At 35.6% G+C, this 19,323-nt stretch overlaps 1 protein-coding gene across 2 annotated transcripts; it reads left to right on the top strand.

Moving 5' to 3' along the window:
• Nucleotides 14,471-18,976, top strand: LOC109227303. 2 transcript variants are annotated; one of them, XM_019392417.1, is made up of 5 exons: nucleotides 14,471-14,652; nucleotides 14,726-14,988; nucleotides 15,815-16,026; nucleotides 16,381-16,648; nucleotides 18,503-18,976. In XM_019392417.1, exons 2-5 carry the CDS (start codon nucleotides 14,728-14,730, stop codon nucleotides 18,806-18,808), a joined length of 1,047 nt encoding a protein of 348 aa, XP_019247962.1. In that variant the 5' UTR covers nucleotides 14,471-14,652; nucleotides 14,726-14,727; the 3' UTR covers nucleotides 18,809-18,976. The 2 variants fall into 2 exon arrangements, with proteins under 2 accessions (XP_019247962.1, XP_019247961.1); XM_019392416.1 differs by lacking the exon at nucleotides 18,503-18,976 and adding an exon at nucleotides 17,321-18,037.

Raw genomic sequence — 19,323 nt, 5'->3', positions numbered from 1 at the left:
AGTACAAAACCAGCCAGTCAGCTTTTGACAACTCACAACCCTCATTAGCCAGATCCACTTATACACCCTTCCTTTGCCGGCGAAATCAACTGCCTTACAAGTAATACATTACCTGACAAATTCTAGAACCACAACTCTCACTCAAGAATAATAAATTAATTATGAACATAAACAAAAAAGAAAAAAGGAAAAGGAAAATCGATAGTAAGCAGTAAAAGGCTTGAAGAATTCAGTAATGATAATAGAGTCAAGTACTTTGGCTTTAGTAAAGGAGATAGAAGAAAACAAATTGAGAATCGAAGTCGATTCTTTGCTCTTTTACCGACTGTCTGTTCCTCTTTTCAAAATAAGTTTTTTTCTTCTTCTTCTCAAAACAAGCTACCTTAGATTTTGTGTTGTTACTGTATCGATCAGGTCGGTCGTTTTGAGAAATTAAGCTTTGTTCGGCGGCGTAAGGTCTGGAACAGCTTCATAATATGAGTATCGACTTGCGTGCATGGTTGAATTCAGTTAACGGATGATTCAGAGTCAAATTGGAAGAAGAAATCTAGTTTTGGAAGTTTAAACGGTGATAATTTGACCGGAATTGGACTTTTGAGTAACCGGCCCCGGAATGGGTTTTGGGTGACCTCAACAGCTTCGTATGGTGATTTTGGACTTAGGCGTGCATCCGGATTCGAATTTGGAGGTCCGTAGGGTAATCTGAGGCGTTTCGGCGAAAGTGAAAAAGTTGAAGTTTGGAAAGTGGAGAAGTTTGATCCATAGTTGACTTTTGTGATATCGGGGTCGGAATGCGGTTCCGAGAGTTAGAGAAGCTCCGTTATGTCATTTTGGACTTGTCTGCAAAATTTGGCGTCATTCCGGGTTGATTTGATAGGTTTCGGCACAAGTTTTTGAAGTTGGAAGATTTGGAAGTTCATAGTTCGATTCATGGTGTGATTCATTGTTTCGGAGTTGTTTGATATGATTTGAGACCCCGAGCGAGTCCGTATTAGGTTATATGACTTGTTTGTGTGTTTAGACGGGGTCCCGGGGGCTCAGGTGTGTTTTGGGTGTGTTTCGGATCGGATGCTGATTATCTGATACCTGGCGTTGTTCTTCGCGTTCGCGGGGAGCCTCTTGCGTTCGCGAAGAAGAATTTGGCTTCTGGAAGTTTGTTCTACGCGTTCGCGAAGAGACTCTCGCGTTCGCGAAGAAGGAAATCTCGGTTACTCAGGTCTGACTTCGGAGGCTCATATCTCACAATCTGTAAGGAATTTGGAGATGATCCAAAAACGAAAGTTATAGACCTTTGTGTCTAGTTTTCAGAAATATAAATTAATTGGTATTTAGATTTGTGTACAAAAAGTTATGGTAGTTACACTACAGGCTGTCCGGGGAGAGTTCGAAAATCTCTGCTGCACAGGATTGACTTTGGAAGCTTATATCTAGCAATATATAATGATTCAGGAAATGAGCAACCTATGAAACTATATCCCTTGGTGTCTAGTTTTCAGAACATCAAACCATTTGTCATTTGGAGTTGTGTGCAAAATGTTATGGCCATTATACTAAAGGCTGTTTGGAATGAGTTTGGAAATCGCTGACGAGGAATTTAGTCATCGCGAACGCGAGAAAAGGGTCGCGAACGCGGAGAACAACCCTTGGGCAGGCAGAATATATTTCCAAATCGAGGGTTAGACCCTTTTATTCATATCTTGACTTGTGGAGCTCGATTTTGAGCGATTCTTTGAGGGTTTTTCACACAAATCGATTGGGTAAGTGTTCTTCACCTAGAATCTAACATATTCCATGATTTTATCTTCATTTTCATCATTTAATTTGTGTTTTGGGTTGGGAAAAATGCTGGTTTTTGAAGAAAATTCCTAAAATGAAAAATCATGATTTGAGGGACCAAATAGTATCGGAATTTGAAAAATTTTATATGGTTGAACTCGTATCGGAATGGGTATTGAGTTTTTGTAAAATTTGTCGGGTTCCGAGGTGCGGGCCCGGGGGGTCGACTTTTGGACCGATTTTTGGATTTTGTTAAAGATTGAGACTTTATGATCCGGAATAGTTTCTTATGTGTTTTATTTGTGCTTTGAAGTTAATTTGGTTAGATTTGAGTCGTCCGGAGGTCTTTTCATCCGAGAAGTGCATTTTAGAGTATCGGTTTGTCGTCTTTGAGGTAAGTATCTTGCTAACCTTGTGTGGGGGACTTCCCCTTAGGATTTGAGTCTGCTATGTTGATTGTAGTTCGTGTACGCGAGGTGACGAGTGCGTGCTCGGACTTATTTGTGGAAAAATTGGCCTTTTAGGGTTCTTAGGTCCTTATATCACTGTGCATGAATGTGTAATTGATATGCTTGAGTTTTCCACTTACTAGTTTCACCTCTACATGCTCTAATTGGAATTAATTGTTTATGATTCATTCTTATTGCCTATTTGACTCTTATTTTGCTTAACTGAAGATTTTTACCTCTTCTATTGTCATGCTATCTTTCATAAATGCTCGTCTTTATTGGAAATTATTATTATCTCCCCTGTAATTGTTTAGTCTTAAGTCAGGTTATGATTATCTTCATCCTTAATTGAAATTGTTGTATATTCTTCGTAAATTTCCCAACCTTAAAAGAAGTTTAGATATCCTATATTTAGTTGACATTTCCTTATTTGGAATTATTTGATTCGTGTTAGCTTCCTTGTTGTTAAATTACATATTGTGGGATCGTTGCTTCATATTATTTTCTCCCTTGTTGAGTTGTTCTTACTACGGTTAGTATTCTCTAATGTGGCTATTCCTTGTGAGCTAGTTTTACCGTCTCCTTGTGATCGAAAGTTCTTGAGTTGATTTACTTGTCGTGTTCTTGTATATATTGTCATTGTTGTTGTTGTACTTGTTGTGATGGTGCACGAGGTTTCTGCCGTGCGGTTGTTGATATTATGATTTACGAGGTTTCTGCCGTGCGGTTGTGTTATGGGGTTGCACGAGGTTTCTGCCGTGCTATTGCTATTATTGATATATTGCACATGCGGAGTGACAAGGCGGGGTATGTGTGTGTGTGTGTGTATATATATATATATATATATATATATATATGCTTATATGTGGGTTGCGCATGTGGCGAGACAAGGTGAGAACATTATGATGCATGTGTTGCGAAACAAGGCGGGCACTTATTATGTTATTATTTGCACACGTGGCGAGACAAGGTGGGCTATGTCAGGGATTGATTGTGATGATTCGTGATGGCCTGGGGGCATTCTTGTTGTTTGATATTGTGTTGTGGTACGCTTACCTGTATGAGCTTTATCTCATAGAAGTTGTGAGGAAACATCTTACGTGTTGTCCGCTCTTTTCCTTATGCTTATTAGCTGGTAGGAGATATGTTAAAGCACTTACACAAGCATACACGTAGTTGAACACTCCTATTGGATGTGAAGTCCTCATGATTTTGCTGAGTATAGATGGACACCCTCGTTTACTTGTTATATATGTGAGAGTGACTCTGGTTAGCAAGTGAGTTGTTAGCATGACCATGAGGTGTGATGGGGGCACATGATGCCAAGTATTAGATTTCAGGTACTGGGACTCGTGAGCTGTAATTTGTCCAAGATTCGGTACTTCGTGAAAATTGTTGGATAAGACCTGATGTGAACACTGTCGTAGGATATGAGTTATTGCTTACCTTTAGTGTATTGTGAATTTAGGATTTGGATTTGTGTTTTCGCTCGCTGTTCTATGTCATTATTTTGATATTTTCCCTGTTACTTGTTGTTTTCTTCCCTTATTGTGATTGTAGTATTGTTAGCAATTTTGTGTAGTCTTTATATATATATCATGTTCCGTTGTTCCTATATTCGTACAGTTATTGGACCGGTAGGTGTCTTGACTGTTCCTCGTCACTACTCCACCGAGGTTAGTCTTGATACTTACTGGGCACCGCTGTGGTGTGCTCATGCTACTCTTCTGTACATTTTTGTTGTGGAGATCCAGGTATCGATCATTAGTAGCTGTGCGGATTATTGCTGAGGAGACTCAAGGTAAAACTGCTGCTGTGTTTGCAGGATTTGGAGTCACCTTCTTACTTGTATTCAACCGGTTTCACTCTTTTCCGAACAGTTATATTTAGAAGTGGTAGCTAACTCTGTACAGCTTATGATGGGTACTACCGAGTTTTGGGAATTTCAATTTTTTTTTGAGACTTCTGCTTCAAGACTGTTAAATTTCATTTATTATTGTGGTATTTCAGTATGAGTTAGGCTTACCTAATCCCTAACACTAGATGTCATCACGATTCCCAAACAGAGGAAAAGTTGGGTCGTGATAGTTACTTGGTGAGCTTTTCTGGTTATGTGTATTTGCCATTCTTTTTCGCTCTTTCCCCGTGTTTCTAATTTTTTTTGCATGTACGTTTATTATAATCTAATATGAAAATAAGATTGTAAAATATTAAAATATAATTAATAGTGATTTAGATTCAAATAGATGGTACTAAAAAAGAATCTTGAAAAACCAATCTAAAAAATTATGAGGATGATTCTTATATGCTGGGATTATCAAAAGGACAATTATAGGATAGTAAAGATATTAGGCAGCAATTGACAAATCAAGAAAGGAAAGATGATACTAATATTCACGCCTGTTGATTGAAAATATTTACACGGTGTTGAAGGGACGGTGGCAGTGGAGAAGGTGAAGCAGTGGCTATGGTGATGGAGATGATGGCGTAAGAGAGGAAGACGAAGGAGATTTGAAGCAAAATAATTTTTCTCACGCGCTCACAGGTAGTGCATTACACATACTGTGCCATGTCAGCAGTGTATGTTTAATTGACACAATTTATCTTCACTTCAAGTGTTCAATTGAAACACGTCAAGTAGGGGTGTTCATAAAAACCCGAAAAACCGAATCAAACCGAAAACCAAATCAAACCGACCAAAAAAATCGATACCTTTTGGTTTGGTTTGGTTTTGGTTTTGAATTTTAAAAACCGATCAAATTTGGTTTGGTTTTGGTTTTAATCAGAAAAAAACTGAAAAAAACCGAACCAAAACGACTATAGGAGTAGCTATTTCAAATTTATTATTACACCTATATATATGTATATTTTTATACAAAGTTTCAAAATTTTTAATGTAAATGTTAGTAATAGTTTGCACTTTTAGTATAGTTTTTTACCTTTACATTCTAGTTTGATTGGTAGTTTTCTTTTGTTAAGTGTAAGAATCCATTTCGTGTTAAAAATAATATATTTTTAATTTAGTCCTTAAATTATTCATCACTATTTGATTCAATTATCATCAATATATCGTGGTAAATAATAGACTTCTCAAAGGGCAATTGACTTGATAGTGTTACGTTGAAAATGTGGTCGCCGAAATATGTGTTTGGTAGTGTATGTCTTATATTTAAGAAAAAAACCCGACAAATAACCGAGAAAACCCGACATAAACCGAATCGAGAAAAAACCGACTTAATTGGTTTGGTTTGGTTCTAATATTTGAAAAACCGACTTACTTGGTTTGGTTTCTTTTTAGGGAAAAACCGATCCAAACCGAACCATGAACACCCCTAACGTCAAGTGTCTAAATGAAAAAATGGGACAAGTTTAATGGGTTGCATATGTATTCGGCCTAAATATTAAGTGCGAATAAAATTTTTACACGTTGAGATATTAAGTTGACAACGAAAGTAAACTAAATCATTGAGATATATATTTTCCAATTACCTCATTTTGCTTTAATATTAATCGTAGCTCGGTTTGTTCTATAACTGTGTGTTTTCTTCTCTTACTCCATCAAATTAAAGGTCTTCTTTTTCTTGAAAGGATTATGGTGGAGTGGTAGTACTTCGTTATCCTTAATTAAAAGTTTCGGATTCGAGTTCTGGATATGAAATTGTATTTGTTAGGGATTTTTTCCTCAATGTGGGACTTTCTTGCACAGATCCGGATTTAGTCGTGTCCTAGTGCGAGTAACGAACACCAGGTTGAAAACAAAAACAACTTTTTTTTTTCTTTTTCTTGAATCTTTCAAGATCAATGACTTTTAAGAGTAAATTAAATGAAAATGATAGAATATTACAAATGAACTTGAAAAGTTTTAGATGGTTTTTTTTTTAAATATTAAAAACTTCAGTTTTTTATCTAGTTTTTTGCCGGAAAAAAATGTTTTTTTTTTTTGAGTCATAAGATTCTTAGAAAACAATTTTCTCAATCTTTAGAAAAAAATTCAGAAAAATTGAAGGTTAATCTTTATTAAAAAAAGAGTTCAAACACGCACTTTTTGCAAAAAGTAAATAATAGACTATGCAAACGCAAACACCCTTATTAATTGAACTGGCGTCTGGCGTTATTACAATTTTGAATTTTAATCCGAATATACCTTTAATTTTATGAAAAGAAAAGAATCAAAAAAACTTTTACTATGCACATCACAGTAAATCGAGATGTTTTTCGTTTTCGCGTGGCAGCTTTTATTGACTAATAAACAATTATATAGTGTCAAAAAGTCATAAAAATAGGAAAACGTGACCAACTAAAAAAAAGATCGAATTGATTAATAATAAAATTTTATTAACTTAATGACAAAGCGAACACGTAAAGTAAGGCAAGCTAATCATGAATATTACTTGGAATTGACGATTACTCCTTTTTTTTTTTTCTTTTCTCGTTCGAATTAATAAATGATATATTACAATAATGTTGAAGTCCTTTTTTTAATTGCCTAGGAATTTGTCTATTTATGTCATAATATAATAGTTGTTTAAAACTGTCCTAGTTGTAATTTTTGACATTTATAAGATTTTTTATTCTATTTTCAAAAAAAGAGAAAAATACGGATTGGAGTTTTGAAGTCTTGTGATTATCGTTCAGTCTACAATATTTATATGTAGAGTTTTAGTTTCACTAAAAGTTAATCAAATAAGTTGGTGGAACTAGAAGGTTATATACGAAATCGACCGAATTTAGTAATTTTAGTTCAAATCTTATATTTGTATAAAAACCTTCAATAAATAATACAAAAATTAAATTTAAAATTTAGTTACTAACACATAATATCGCTACTCTAGAATTTAGAATTATAAAGTTTAAATCCTAGCTCTCCTACGAAAACAAGGATCAACGTACCTACATTTCTTCCCGTCTGTCCAAACCTTGATGGATAGAGTTACCTGGTACCTGTTGCTAGTGAGAGGTAGCAAATATCTCGAGAAATTAATCGAGGTACGCACAAGCTAGCCTGAATATTACAGTTATAAAAAAATAAAATAATCCAATTAAAACGATGACTTGCAGCTTGGAATTGCTATCATTGTTTTCTTCTTGGAACTTTCTTGTACTTTTCGTCCTATACAGATATTTTAAATATTTCCTAAGAATCAAAATTTGATAAGTTAAGATCCCAATTATTAAATTTTAACTTTATATTTTTTAAATATCACAAATCGTCTCCTACTGAAAAAAATAATTCTAAACTATTTCTTAAGACAATATTTTTCTTTAAAAAATTTCAAATTGAGTAGAGTATATATTTTTTATTAAGTAGGTCTAAGTGGGTATGATTACGATGCCCAAATGAGATAATGAGCATTCCTATTGTTAGCACACCAAATTAGTTGTCATTCTTAGTGGAATTTTCCTCAAACCAAAGCAAGAGAATTAAGGGTCATTTGGTTATCTAATCCCGATATAAATTTGCATATAGTCAGACTTTTCTTGAACGACATCTCTACATAATAGCCATTTATTATAAAAGTTAAATTTTTTCCGCAATCAATTTTTATGTTATGTTATAATATATGTCCTCTAAAACAGCACTTTACTATATCAGTAAAAAAATATCGGAACAAATGTAGCCCTACGCAGCGCGAATCTAAATATAGTCGGGCTCCAATATGGGTACCAGACAAGGATGGAAAACCAAAAAAAGAAAAATATCGAAACAAATGAGAGTGTTATAGAAAAATTTGACCGCATATATAATATATATTTGATTATTGGTATTAGTTAAAACACGTATAAATTTTAAACCAAAATTTTGACATAAGTTGTAAGATTATAATCCCAAAATTATAATCTCAAAATTAAATTTTCAGGATATTCTTGTTCCGAACCAAACGGCCCTTAGTGGCCTACATTCTCCTACATATAACCCCTTTCTTAGTCATTTAACGTTGTTATGGTTGGTGTATGGGTGTTTAACGGGTGGGCCAGGCCGGACCTCTATTTTCTGGACTCGTACGGGTTACGGTCCGGGCCGGTTCCGGGTTGGTTCTTAACGGGTTTAACGGGTTCGTGTTCATCCGGGTAAAAATTGAACCGTAAGGGTTACGGGTTGAGGGGGCCGGGCCGGGCCGGGTTTAGTGTATTTTTTTTTTTGGAATTTTGTATAAATATTGTAAGTTATATTAATAAAAAGTACTAACATAAAGAATGCAAGGAAGATGGGAAAAAATTGCACTTATTGCAAGTGCTACTTTTATTTCATAATTCAAACTTACAAATTGAAAGGTTTACATTTTTAACAACAAGTAAATTCAAAGGTTTTGCATTGCCTTAATAAGTTCTTCATAATCAATATTAACCGATTGACCTTCTTCTGGAGTGTTAAATTCGGATGGGTTACCATGTGTTAATATATCTCCAAGTTCCTCGTCTTCTGGGCTATCAACATCTTCACGTCCTTGATTTCTTCGTTCCGATCTAATCCAATCTCTGAAACATACTAAAACTTCCAAAGCATTGCTTCCCAATGAGTGGCGGGTGTCTCCAAGTTGTTGTCTTGCTTGGCTAAATGCACTCTCCGATGCAACAGTAGAAATTGGCACATTCAGCACGTCCCGAGCCATAGCGAAAAGTACAGGAAATTGCTTTCTATTCTCATGCCACCATCCCAGCGGTGAAAATTCCTTTGTGCGAGGCTCTTTTTGCTTCTGCAAGTAGAATTGAAGTTCATCAATGTTCCTGCTACTGGTTTGAGTGTTAGAAAATGTAGAAAAAATATTAAAACTATCAAGGCCTTCTTCATCATCCATAGTAGCAGAAGTGGTATAGTGCATAGAAGAATTAACATTGCCTACAACACGAGAATCATCATCAATTACATTTGCATAATGATTATATAATTGTTGTAAATATTCATTTAGCATGTTCATAGAGACATATAAATCTGGAGTTTCAGTTGGTCCAATCTCCATATAAGTATATAAAGCATTCATTAATTGGTGACAATCAGACATTGATAATATGTGAATTTGACTATAATCATACCTTAAATAATCACCTTCTTGTGTAGTTTTAATGCTAAAAGTGATAACAAAATGCTCTTATTAGTGTTTTTCATGATTTGCAGGTGATATATGTATAAGGAAGGCTAAGGAGCAGTTTTGGAGTCAAAATTGATGAAAAAGAGGCCAACTGTGAAATTTCCCAAGTGAACCACGCAAAACAGGCCGAAGATTCAGAGCACCGGGTCCACCGCGGTTCCACCGCGACCGCGGCAGAACCGCGGTGGGAAGCAGCTGCAGAACCTTAGTGATTCCGCGAGGGTGTTTGGCCGCGGTTCTACCGCGACCGCGGCAGAACCGCGGCAGGCGCAGAAACTTCAGGGACCAAAGTGTCAATTACGGGATTTTTAGACCTAAACCCTATTTAAAACATTAGACTTCGCCCAAGAGAGGCATGTATTGATTTTTAAGGTTTCTTAGCAAGAAAAACCATTGTGAGAGAATACTTTAAACATCTTTCTTCTTTTCTTTTGATTTTCATGATGAATTCAATCTTAGTCTATTTTCCCATAGCCATGAGTAGCTAAATTCCTTGTCTAAGGTTTTGATGGAACCTATTGGGTGATGAACTTCTTGTTTATGTGAATACAAATTGCTAGTTTAATCTCTATTTGTTCAACTTCGTGTTCGTTGTAGTTAATTGACAGGATCCTCAATTAGCTGTGCCTATTTAATGTGCATAACTTGGAAAAGAGTGCATATTTAGGGTATTGTTGAACAACACCACTCCTAGATTATTAGAGGGATCTATAATTGCGGGTTTAAAGGCGGGATTAGGGATAACGAAGCCTTGGGTGTAATCTAAAGTGAATCGTGCTAAATAAAGTAAGCTAGTGTATCTCGGGAGAGTGCAATAGTAAATTACTGTGATTACTCGGGAGAGATTTGCGGTAAGATTAGCGTTCATGATTGATAGAGATGTGTGGGTAAATTTGTATGAGCATAAACAGAAGGGATTCCATCAATAGGGGAAATCATTGCATTAGCTTTTCCTCATAATTGTTTACAACCTCATTAGTTTAGTTTACAGCTATTTAGTTACTTGCAAGCTAGTCGTTAAAGAATACTCAACTGAGATTTGAATATTTGGGAAGCTGGTTCTGAAGAATTAGTGGGTCTAAAGATAGTAGTTGATAGGTTAACTCTCTGTGGATTCGACCATGGGCGTAATACTCGGGTTATATTTGCAACGTCCGCTTAGTCCTTTTTATAAGGCATAGTTGGGCGTGATCAGACATCTTAATAGAAGGATTTAAAACTGCACCAATTAAGTAAATCGGATGAATTGGAAAGAAATATTTTTTGAATTTTGCTTGCATTTTTTCAACAATATCCTTATATTTTTCTTTCTTCTTAAATTCAGAGAGTAGAAAAGAAATTTCAGCTATATGTACTAAAGCCATAGTAACAGTAGGGTAATATGCTCAAGAAAACTCAACAGTAGCTGTATAAAATTTATGTAAATATTTAACAACATCATTAATGACCTCCCAAGTACCAGTTGTTAACATACGGTTTGGATCGGTACAATGCGCATTAGCAACTTCAGTTATTGGGAATCTATATTTGTAGCAATATTTTAAAAATATATATGTATAATTCCATCTAGTAACAATTTCGTCTGGCATGAATCTGGGTTTAAGGTTATATTGGACACACTTATTCTTAAATTCCTTTATTCTAGATTGTCTATTATTTCCTTGAATAACACCAACTGCTCTTCTAACATGAGTAATCTCAGTTGAAAATAAATCAAGGCCACTTTTAACAATTAAATTATAAACATGACATGCACACCTAACATAAAATTTTTTAGCAAGAGGTGGTTGCAAATGCATTTTTAATATTGAAATTGCGGCATTATTGTTAGAAGCATTATCAAAAGACATACACAATACTTTTTGCTTTAGATTATAAAATTCAACTACTTCACAAATAGTACTACTTATAAACGCAGTAGTATGACTCTGATCTTCATCATATCTAAAAGCGATAATACGTTTTTGCATACAAGTAGTATCATCTATCCAATGACATGTAATTGTGAAATAATCATTTCCATTAACAGCATGGCCAATATCAGAAGTTAGAGAAATTCTACAAGGAAGGTGGCTAAACAAATAACGTATGTATGTTTGATATTGTCCATGAAGTCTAAAGATATCAGCTCTACAAGTACTTTTAGGGATACCTTTAAATAAAGGATTATAAATTCTTTGAATATACATAATAAGATATGATGAAGAAGCAAAAGAAAAAGGTAGACAACCCAAAGCAATCATTTTTGCTAACTCCTCACGATCCTTCATTTTATCATATTTCACTAGACCTCCGGTAGTAGGGTTAATAGTTGTTTGATTTCCATCACCATCAGCGCCCCATTCTATGGGATGCTCAGTTCTCATATGTCTACTAAGCGTCCCAGTCCCCCCTAAATTTCCTCCAGTCAAATGTTTAAAATCATCTTTACAAAGTTTGCATCTAACTCTGTCAGTACCTTCAATTATTTCAAAAAAATTTCAAACCTTACTTCTTTTTCTACGATTAGTAGTCGGAGCCACAGGTGGTCTACTACTAGTGCCACGACCATCACCCCTTGTAGCAACTCCAACACTACCAGCTCCAGCACTAGTAGGTGTAGCTGGTATCTCATCTTCCATTCCTATTTCATTATCTTCTACTCCAAAATCTTCTTGTAATTATTCATAATCAATATCTATATTATCATTAGGCGATGTTTCGGAAACATGTGTAAATGATAATGGGTTATTACTATTACTACCAGATGCCGAAGGACTATCTCTTTTTTATTTCCCCTCCCAGTAACTTTTCTACACGCTCTTTTAGCAGCATTCAACATATTGTAAAAATTAAAGTACAAGCTAAAATTAAATATGCAATTAAAATAGTAAATAAGAGAAAGAGTTGGAGGGAGTACACCGAATTCGACAATAAATTGAGCACTTGATTACGCAATTCCGATGTTACCACGAACAAGTGTTAAGCAAGTATTTCAATTTTGAACTTCAATTGTTCAAACTTCAAATTCCGAATGATAAAACATGATAAATTAAATTCAAGAAAAGAGAGCCAAATAAAATTAGAAGATGAAATGATAAATTGAAGACTTGAAGTCTTGCAAATTAGAGAAGGAGAGAATGAGAGAAATTGAGATTGAGAAATGAGTATTGAGTGAAGAAATGAAGAAGAGGGGGGGGGGTATTTATAGTTTTAGAGAAGGTTAGTTTTGTAAATTGAAAAAGGGTTAAAAATTTAAAAAAAAGGGCTATTTATGCAATATTTACGTTGGCCAACGGACCAAGTCAAGGTCTGACCGTTGCCAACGGTCAGTGGGCCCCACAAATTTTGAAAATTAAAATTAAAAAAAAAAAACTAGCCGTTTGAACCGGGCCGGTCCGGGTCGGTTAACCCGGTAAGAGTTACTGTTCACTCTTCCGGGTTCAACCGGGCCGGTTACCCGTTTTCAAAAACTTAAACGAACCAACCCCCCTAACCCCCATACCCAGCCCAGCCCAGCCCCCTCTAACCGGTCCGGGCCGGTTTCGGGTTTAACCGGTCTGGGCCGGTCCGGAACCGGGTCAACCCGGCCCGTTTAACACCCTTAGGTTGGTGTATCACCATCTTTCCCTTTTTATGAATGTCCGTATTTTTTCTTATTCATTCAGTATTCGAAATTTACTAACTATTATTAAAGGAAAAATACTCTTTATAAAAAAAAAATTCCTTCTCAGTCGTTTCACTGTAGTAGTATTATTCTCGTATTTTTATATTGTTAAATTTTTCTTAGTACCTTCCGTTGTTTTTATTTTTATTTTACTATTATCTTGCTATTGTTATTGCTTCTTTAACTTTTTTAATACTGTATTTTTTTTCTATACTGTTGTGATTATGCATGCTTGCTTGAGCCAAGGGAATATCAAATACGACCTCTCTACCGGTATAAGATAAGGGTTACGACTCTCTACCCTGTAAAAACTACACTTGAGGAATTATATTAAATATATTATTGTTGTTACAGTAGTTCCCGTCAAAGAAGTCTTCTAGTTAGCTTAAAATACTTTTTCACATTGGATATTACACCGACTCTATACATATACTATAAAACATGTCTTTTCACGTACATTGTTATCAATAAAATACTAATTGCTATATATCTCAATTTTTTACTTAATGAAGATAATTAATACATGATTTAACCTAAACAATATGTATAGATACATTTTTACCACCCGATAAGGATACTAATGACCTCCATTATTTCTTATGTGGACCATTTAACACTCTGTTTGGATCATTGTTCCTCGTCGTTTTATAATGTATTGCATTGTATTGTATCGTATTGTATCGGATCGTTTTATGAATACAATGTTTGGATAGATTGTATTGTTTGTTATTGTTAAATAATATTTTGCTGTTTGGTTTGACTGTATCGTACTGTACTGTAACTGATAAGTTTACTAAAATACCCTCAATGTTTAAATATTAAATTTATAAAAAATTATGCATAAAAATATTTTTAAAGAACAAAACAGAAGAAGGCAAAACACCTTAAGAAAACAGAACAAAGGAGCGAGATAGAAAAAGGCAAAACAAAGGAGCACAACTAATTGAATTGAGTTACAAGCAAATTAGGAGAAAAAAATAAAACAGAAGGCGTCAAAACACCTTTAACGTTGGCGGCAGAAGTTCTGAAAAAAACAAAGTAGGTCATAGGTTGGAGATTTGGAGTTAAAATAGCAAAAAAGGCTAAATGGTAAAATAAAATTGTGGAGTAATAAGTTAGGGCATAATTGGAAAGAAAAATAGGAAACAATCCCACCACACCAAATCGGTTATTTCAAAAAATGGAACTTTTCTTTCCGTAACAATGGATTTAACAATACAATACAATCAATTTTAATGAAACAATCAAAACAAACATTGTTTTTAGATAACAACACAATACGATACAACGGGAACAACCATCCAAACAAGCTGTAAAGCTAAGCACCAACCTCAACTAATGAAGTACAATATTTTACCCTAATATATAAGTGGGGGTCATGCCTAAGGGTTAGAATAATTAAAAAAAAAATTAAATAGGACTTTTCAATTTTTTATTTTTGGTTGCTTACAAAGTACTATTTTTTTTTTCCTTAATTCTTTTTTAATGAGGTAGGCCTATATATAATAGGGGAAAGGTAGAGCACTAAGGAAGGACACAACAATGAAAACACTCTACACTCTGCAGCAAAAGTTGTGACCATTCCCTTCATATCTTTATAATTTTATATATTTATTTGTTTTCTTGAATTGTCCAACTACTTTTTCAAGTTAGTTAGGTGGCTCTCAAGATTTTATCAGCACATTTTTATAAGGTAATTTTCTTGTTTTCTTGATTCTTGAATTCTGAGTTTTCTTTTAGTGGCTAATCTTGAAACAATTTTGCAGGAATGACCAGAAAAATGATAGCCCTTTTTGGTATAGTGATATTAGCATTGATTTATAAGGCAATTATGCCACCACCACCCAAGATTTGTGGCTCACCTAATGGACCACCAATTACAGCACCAAGAGTAAAGCTTTCTGATGGCAGATATTTGGCTTATAAAGAAAATGGTGTTCCTAGAGACCAAGCAAAGCATAAATTTGTGTTCATCCATGGATTTGATTGTGTTAGACATGATGTTGCTCTTCTCACCACTATTTCTCCTGTATGTTCTCTTCAGTATTTTCATCATAGTTTTTTTACTACTGTATTTTTCAAACTTGTGTTGAAAATGCTTTTACTTGAGCTGAGGTTTTTAGCGGAAACAACCTCTTCACATAAGATAGGGGTGAGGTCGGGGTGAGGTCTACGTGCATCCTGCCCTCCCCAGATCCCACTTGTAGCAGTGGCGGAACTGGGGTGGGGGAAGGGGTTCATCCGATGAAATCCTCCGCAAAAAAATTACACTGTATATATAAGGCCAAAATTATTTAGGTCAAAATTATTTTATATGCATAAATTGTAGATGTTGAAGGTAGGGATAAGGTGTACGTACATCCCGCCCTACCCAGACCACTCGGGGCTAGGAGAGCGGAAGGGTTTTATCCGAACCCCATTCTCCGAAAAATTATACTGTATGTATAAGGTCAAAATTATTTTTTATGCATAAATAGTAGATGTTGAAGGTAGGGATAAGGTCTATGTATACCCATCTGCCCCAGGTCCCACTTATGGTAGGAGCTAGGGGGGCAGAAGGGGTTTATCCGAACCCCATTTGCCGAAAAATTACACTGTATATATAAGGTCAAAATTGATAAATTGATTTTTATGCATAACTAGTATATGTTGAATCACATTGGCACGTTTGTGTGTTTACTTTTTAATATTTCGAAGCCCCTTGGTAAAAATCTGGCTCCGCCACTGGCTTGTGGGATTACACTTAGTATGTTGTCGTTGTTGTTTGTATCATGTTTTTATTTCTTGCAATAGTTTTAATTTTTTTTAATTTTTTTTTGAGTTTTAATATGGATATAATTTTGTTGTGGTGCCAGGAGGTTATGCAAAGTTTGGGAATATATATTGTGTCAATTGATAGACCTGGTTATGGAGAAAGTGATCCTCATCCCAAAAGAACACCAAAAACCTTAGCTCTTGATATAGAAGAGTTAGCTGATCAATTGGAATTGGGATCTAAATTCTATGTTATGGGATTTTCTATGGGTGGACAAGCTGTTTGGGGCCTTCTTAAGTATATTCCTCACAGGTACTATTGATTACGGATCCCGCTTTTAATATTTTAAAGTTACTTGTAGGTATCTTTTGGATGACCTGATAGTGTAAAAGTCGTTCATAATGCCAATATATATAAGTTAAACTCGAACAACTACATCGGCATGTTAAATCAGCAAAAATTCATAGGCACATACGCGGCGTCGGCCTTAAGAATTTCAGTTATTCTAGTCACTGGCCTTGGGATTTATATCAGTAAAGTCGCAAAACTGGAAGTTTGACGATCAATCGACGCAGTTGAAAAACAAAACTGCTGTTTCTATTTGGATAATATGATTCAGCTGAATACATTCCAGCTTAACTGTGTGACTTTTGAAATATGTAACAGATTGGCTGGAGCAATTCTTCTTACTCCAGTGACTAACTACTGGTGGAAAAGTTTTCCTGCAAATTTGACAAAACAAGCATACTATGAGCAGCTTGTACAAGATCAATGGACACTTCGGATTGCTCACTATCTCCCATGGTTGACATATTGGTGGAACACGCAAAAGTTATTTCCTTCTTCTAGTGTGGCATCTTGCAGTGAGGATATTCTTTTCGAACAAGACCGAGTACTAATGCCTATCTTTGATTCCTATCAGAGTAAATATCGGGTGAGCACTTCTTTAGCTTCTTAGCATATCCTCATTTCATTACGCACTAATTTGAATTTAAATGGAGAACATGGGCAATGAGAACTCATATGGCCGGCCCCAACTTGTTTGGGACTGGGCGCAGTTGTTGTTGTTGTACTCAAGATTACAGATGGATTCAACAATGGGTTCGTTAGTGCTTTGCCTTCGAACCCTATATATGTGTGTGAAAAATAAGTATATATAGAGTTAAATATGCATTGTATAACTCACTCTTTTAGCTCGAAACCAGCACTTATAAATTTTGGATCTGTCACTGCTCAAGATTTTACCATAATAGACAATTTGTAGAGAAGCATAGGTTAGTTGAGAGAGTGATCATTGGCAATTTGATATCATTAGTCTAAAACTCTAAATAATGTAATATTGGATTATCGTTTTTAACTCTGCTATACTCTCGTTGTGTGGTAATGTTTTAGCATAAAAATCATTGAGTTTTATGTGCACTGACAGTGTATAGGTTTTTCACATCATGAGGCGAAAATATGTAACCCTTGATATCAAGTTCGATATGGTCACTTAGAAGATAGAGTGATCACTTGCTACAACCAGTTAAATTACGCTGATAGTGTAAAAATTCTGCAGTTCTGTTGCATTTCTCAATTAACCTTGGTAATTTCCTGATGAGATTAGGACCTGGTAAGACAACAAGGGGAGTATGAATCAATCCACCGCGACCTAATGATAGGTTTCGGGACATGGGAATTCGATCCTATGGAACTCGAAAACCCTTTCCCTAATGGTGAAGGTTCTGTTCATATTTGGCAAGGTGATGAAGATGGTCATGTACCTTTCATTCTACAACGTTACGTCGTGCAGAAACTACCATGGGTTCATTATCATGAAATGAAAGGAGGAGGTCATATGTTTCCGTGGGCTGAAGGAATGGGAGATAAAATTATGAAGACTTTCTTACTCGGAGAGCCCTTTGTTCTATAAAACTATACTACGCGGCTGGTTTAGTATTGAACCCAACGACTCTGTCGGTGAACATTTGAATATTTATTAACAAGTATATACCAGTTAAGTTGTCTATGATATATAAAGTTAGGAAATATACTTGGAGAGCCCTTGGTTGTGTTGGTCGGACTCTCCGAAAATGTCGCCAGGTGCGTGTCGGATTCTCCAAAAGTATTGCATTTTTGGAGGACCTGACACGGATGCGACAGCATTTTGGGAGTCGGCGCAACATAGGCCCTTTGTTCTATAAATCTATACTATGGGGCTTGTTTATTAGCTTCAATGACTCTGTCTCATTGTACAAATTTGAATATTTGTCAATATTATCAAATGATTGTTAAGTTGCTTCATTCAAGTAATGAATGGTTATGTGCTAAAACTCTTATTATTGTTTCTGGTGCAGTAATGATATATGTTACTTTTGATGTGAAGGTGACTCATTTGCTATAAAGCTATAATATGGAGAATTTACTTGTTTAGCTTCTTAGCATATCCTCATTTCATTGCATGTAAATTTGCAGCTATGTTACTCGTCTCTCCGAAAATGTTGCCGGTTGCGTGTCGGATCCTCCAAAAGTAGTGTATTTTTGGAGGATCCAGTACGGGTGCGGCAGCATTTTTGAGAGCCCGCGCAATATAGATTTGAACTGCTACTTCCGAATCAAGATTTAAGCATAATACACAAGTTGGACAGAAAAAACAGGTTAATGGCTATTGACATAAGAGAGGATCACAGTTTGATTAGCATATACTTAGAGCTGCTATCTCCTGCGCATTTTCTTACAAGAACTAAACCTCTGTATTATGTTCTGTGACATTTCTGCATTAACTTTGGTTAATTCCTGATGATTTCAGGACCTGGTAAGACAACAAGGGGAGTACGAGACGCTCCACCGGGATATAATGATAGGTTTCGGGACATGGGAATTCGATCCAATGGAACTCGAGAACCCTTTCCCTAACGGCGAAGGCTCTGTGCACATTTGGCAAGGTGATGAAGATGGTCATGTACCTGTCATTCTACAACGATACGTCGCGCAGAAACTACCATGGGTTCATTATCATGAAATGAAAGGTGGAGGTCACATGTTTCCATGGGCTGAAGGAATGGGAGATAAAGTGATGAAAACATTCTTACTTGGAGAGCCCTTTGTGCTATAAAGATGTACTAAGAGGCTGGTTTATTATTGGATTCAATGACTCTTTTGTCATTGAACATATTTGAATATTTGTTAATAGCTAAATTCTATATTTAAGTTGTTTAATTCAAGTAATAGATAGTCATGAAGATATCCTCCCTTTGTTCTATTAAAGCTGTACTAATTACTATGGGGCTGGTTTAGTATTGGATTTAATGGCGTAGAATAAAAGGGCAGCCCGGTACACTAAGCTCCCGCTATGCGGTGGGGTTTGAGGAAGGGCCGGACCACAAGGGTCTGTTGTACAGAATGCAGTCTTACCCTGTATTTCTGCAAGAGGCTGCTTCCACGGCTGGAACTTGTGACCTTCTAGTCACATTTCCCGACGAGTAAGTGTCAATTGATACCCCTTAGTATAAGGTAGCTCCGTCATTGCTTCTAGTGCTAAATAAACTAAAAATTTTAATATTGAATTGAATACGAGCTTAAATGGAGCGACACAGAAGGTGAAGATTATATATAACTGATGTCAACCTA

Source organism: Nicotiana attenuata, chromosome 6 (assembly GCF_001879085.1).
Source record: "Nicotiana attenuata strain UT chromosome 6, NIATTr2, whole genome shotgun sequence".
In the NCBI taxonomy this organism is placed as follows: Eukaryota; Viridiplantae; Streptophyta; class Magnoliopsida; order Solanales; family Solanaceae; genus Nicotiana; species Nicotiana attenuata.
Note: the sequence above shows the minus strand (reverse complement) of the source record. Positions and strands in the feature narration are given on the sequence as shown.

Excerpts from the sequence above, each read along its gene's own strand:
- LOC109227303 (XM_019392417.1), top strand. The coding sequence starts at position 14,728 with ATGACCAGAAAAATGATAGCCCTTTTTGGTATAGTGATATTAGCATTG. Across the intron at positions 14,989-15,814 it reads TTCTCACCACTATTTCTCCT|GAGGTTATGCAAAGTTTGGG; the intron begins GTATGTTCTCTT and ends TTGTGGTGCCAG. Across the intron at positions 16,027-16,380 it reads CTTAAGTATATTCCTCACAG|ATTGGCTGGAGCAATTCTTC; the intron begins GTACTATTGATT and ends AATATGTAACAG.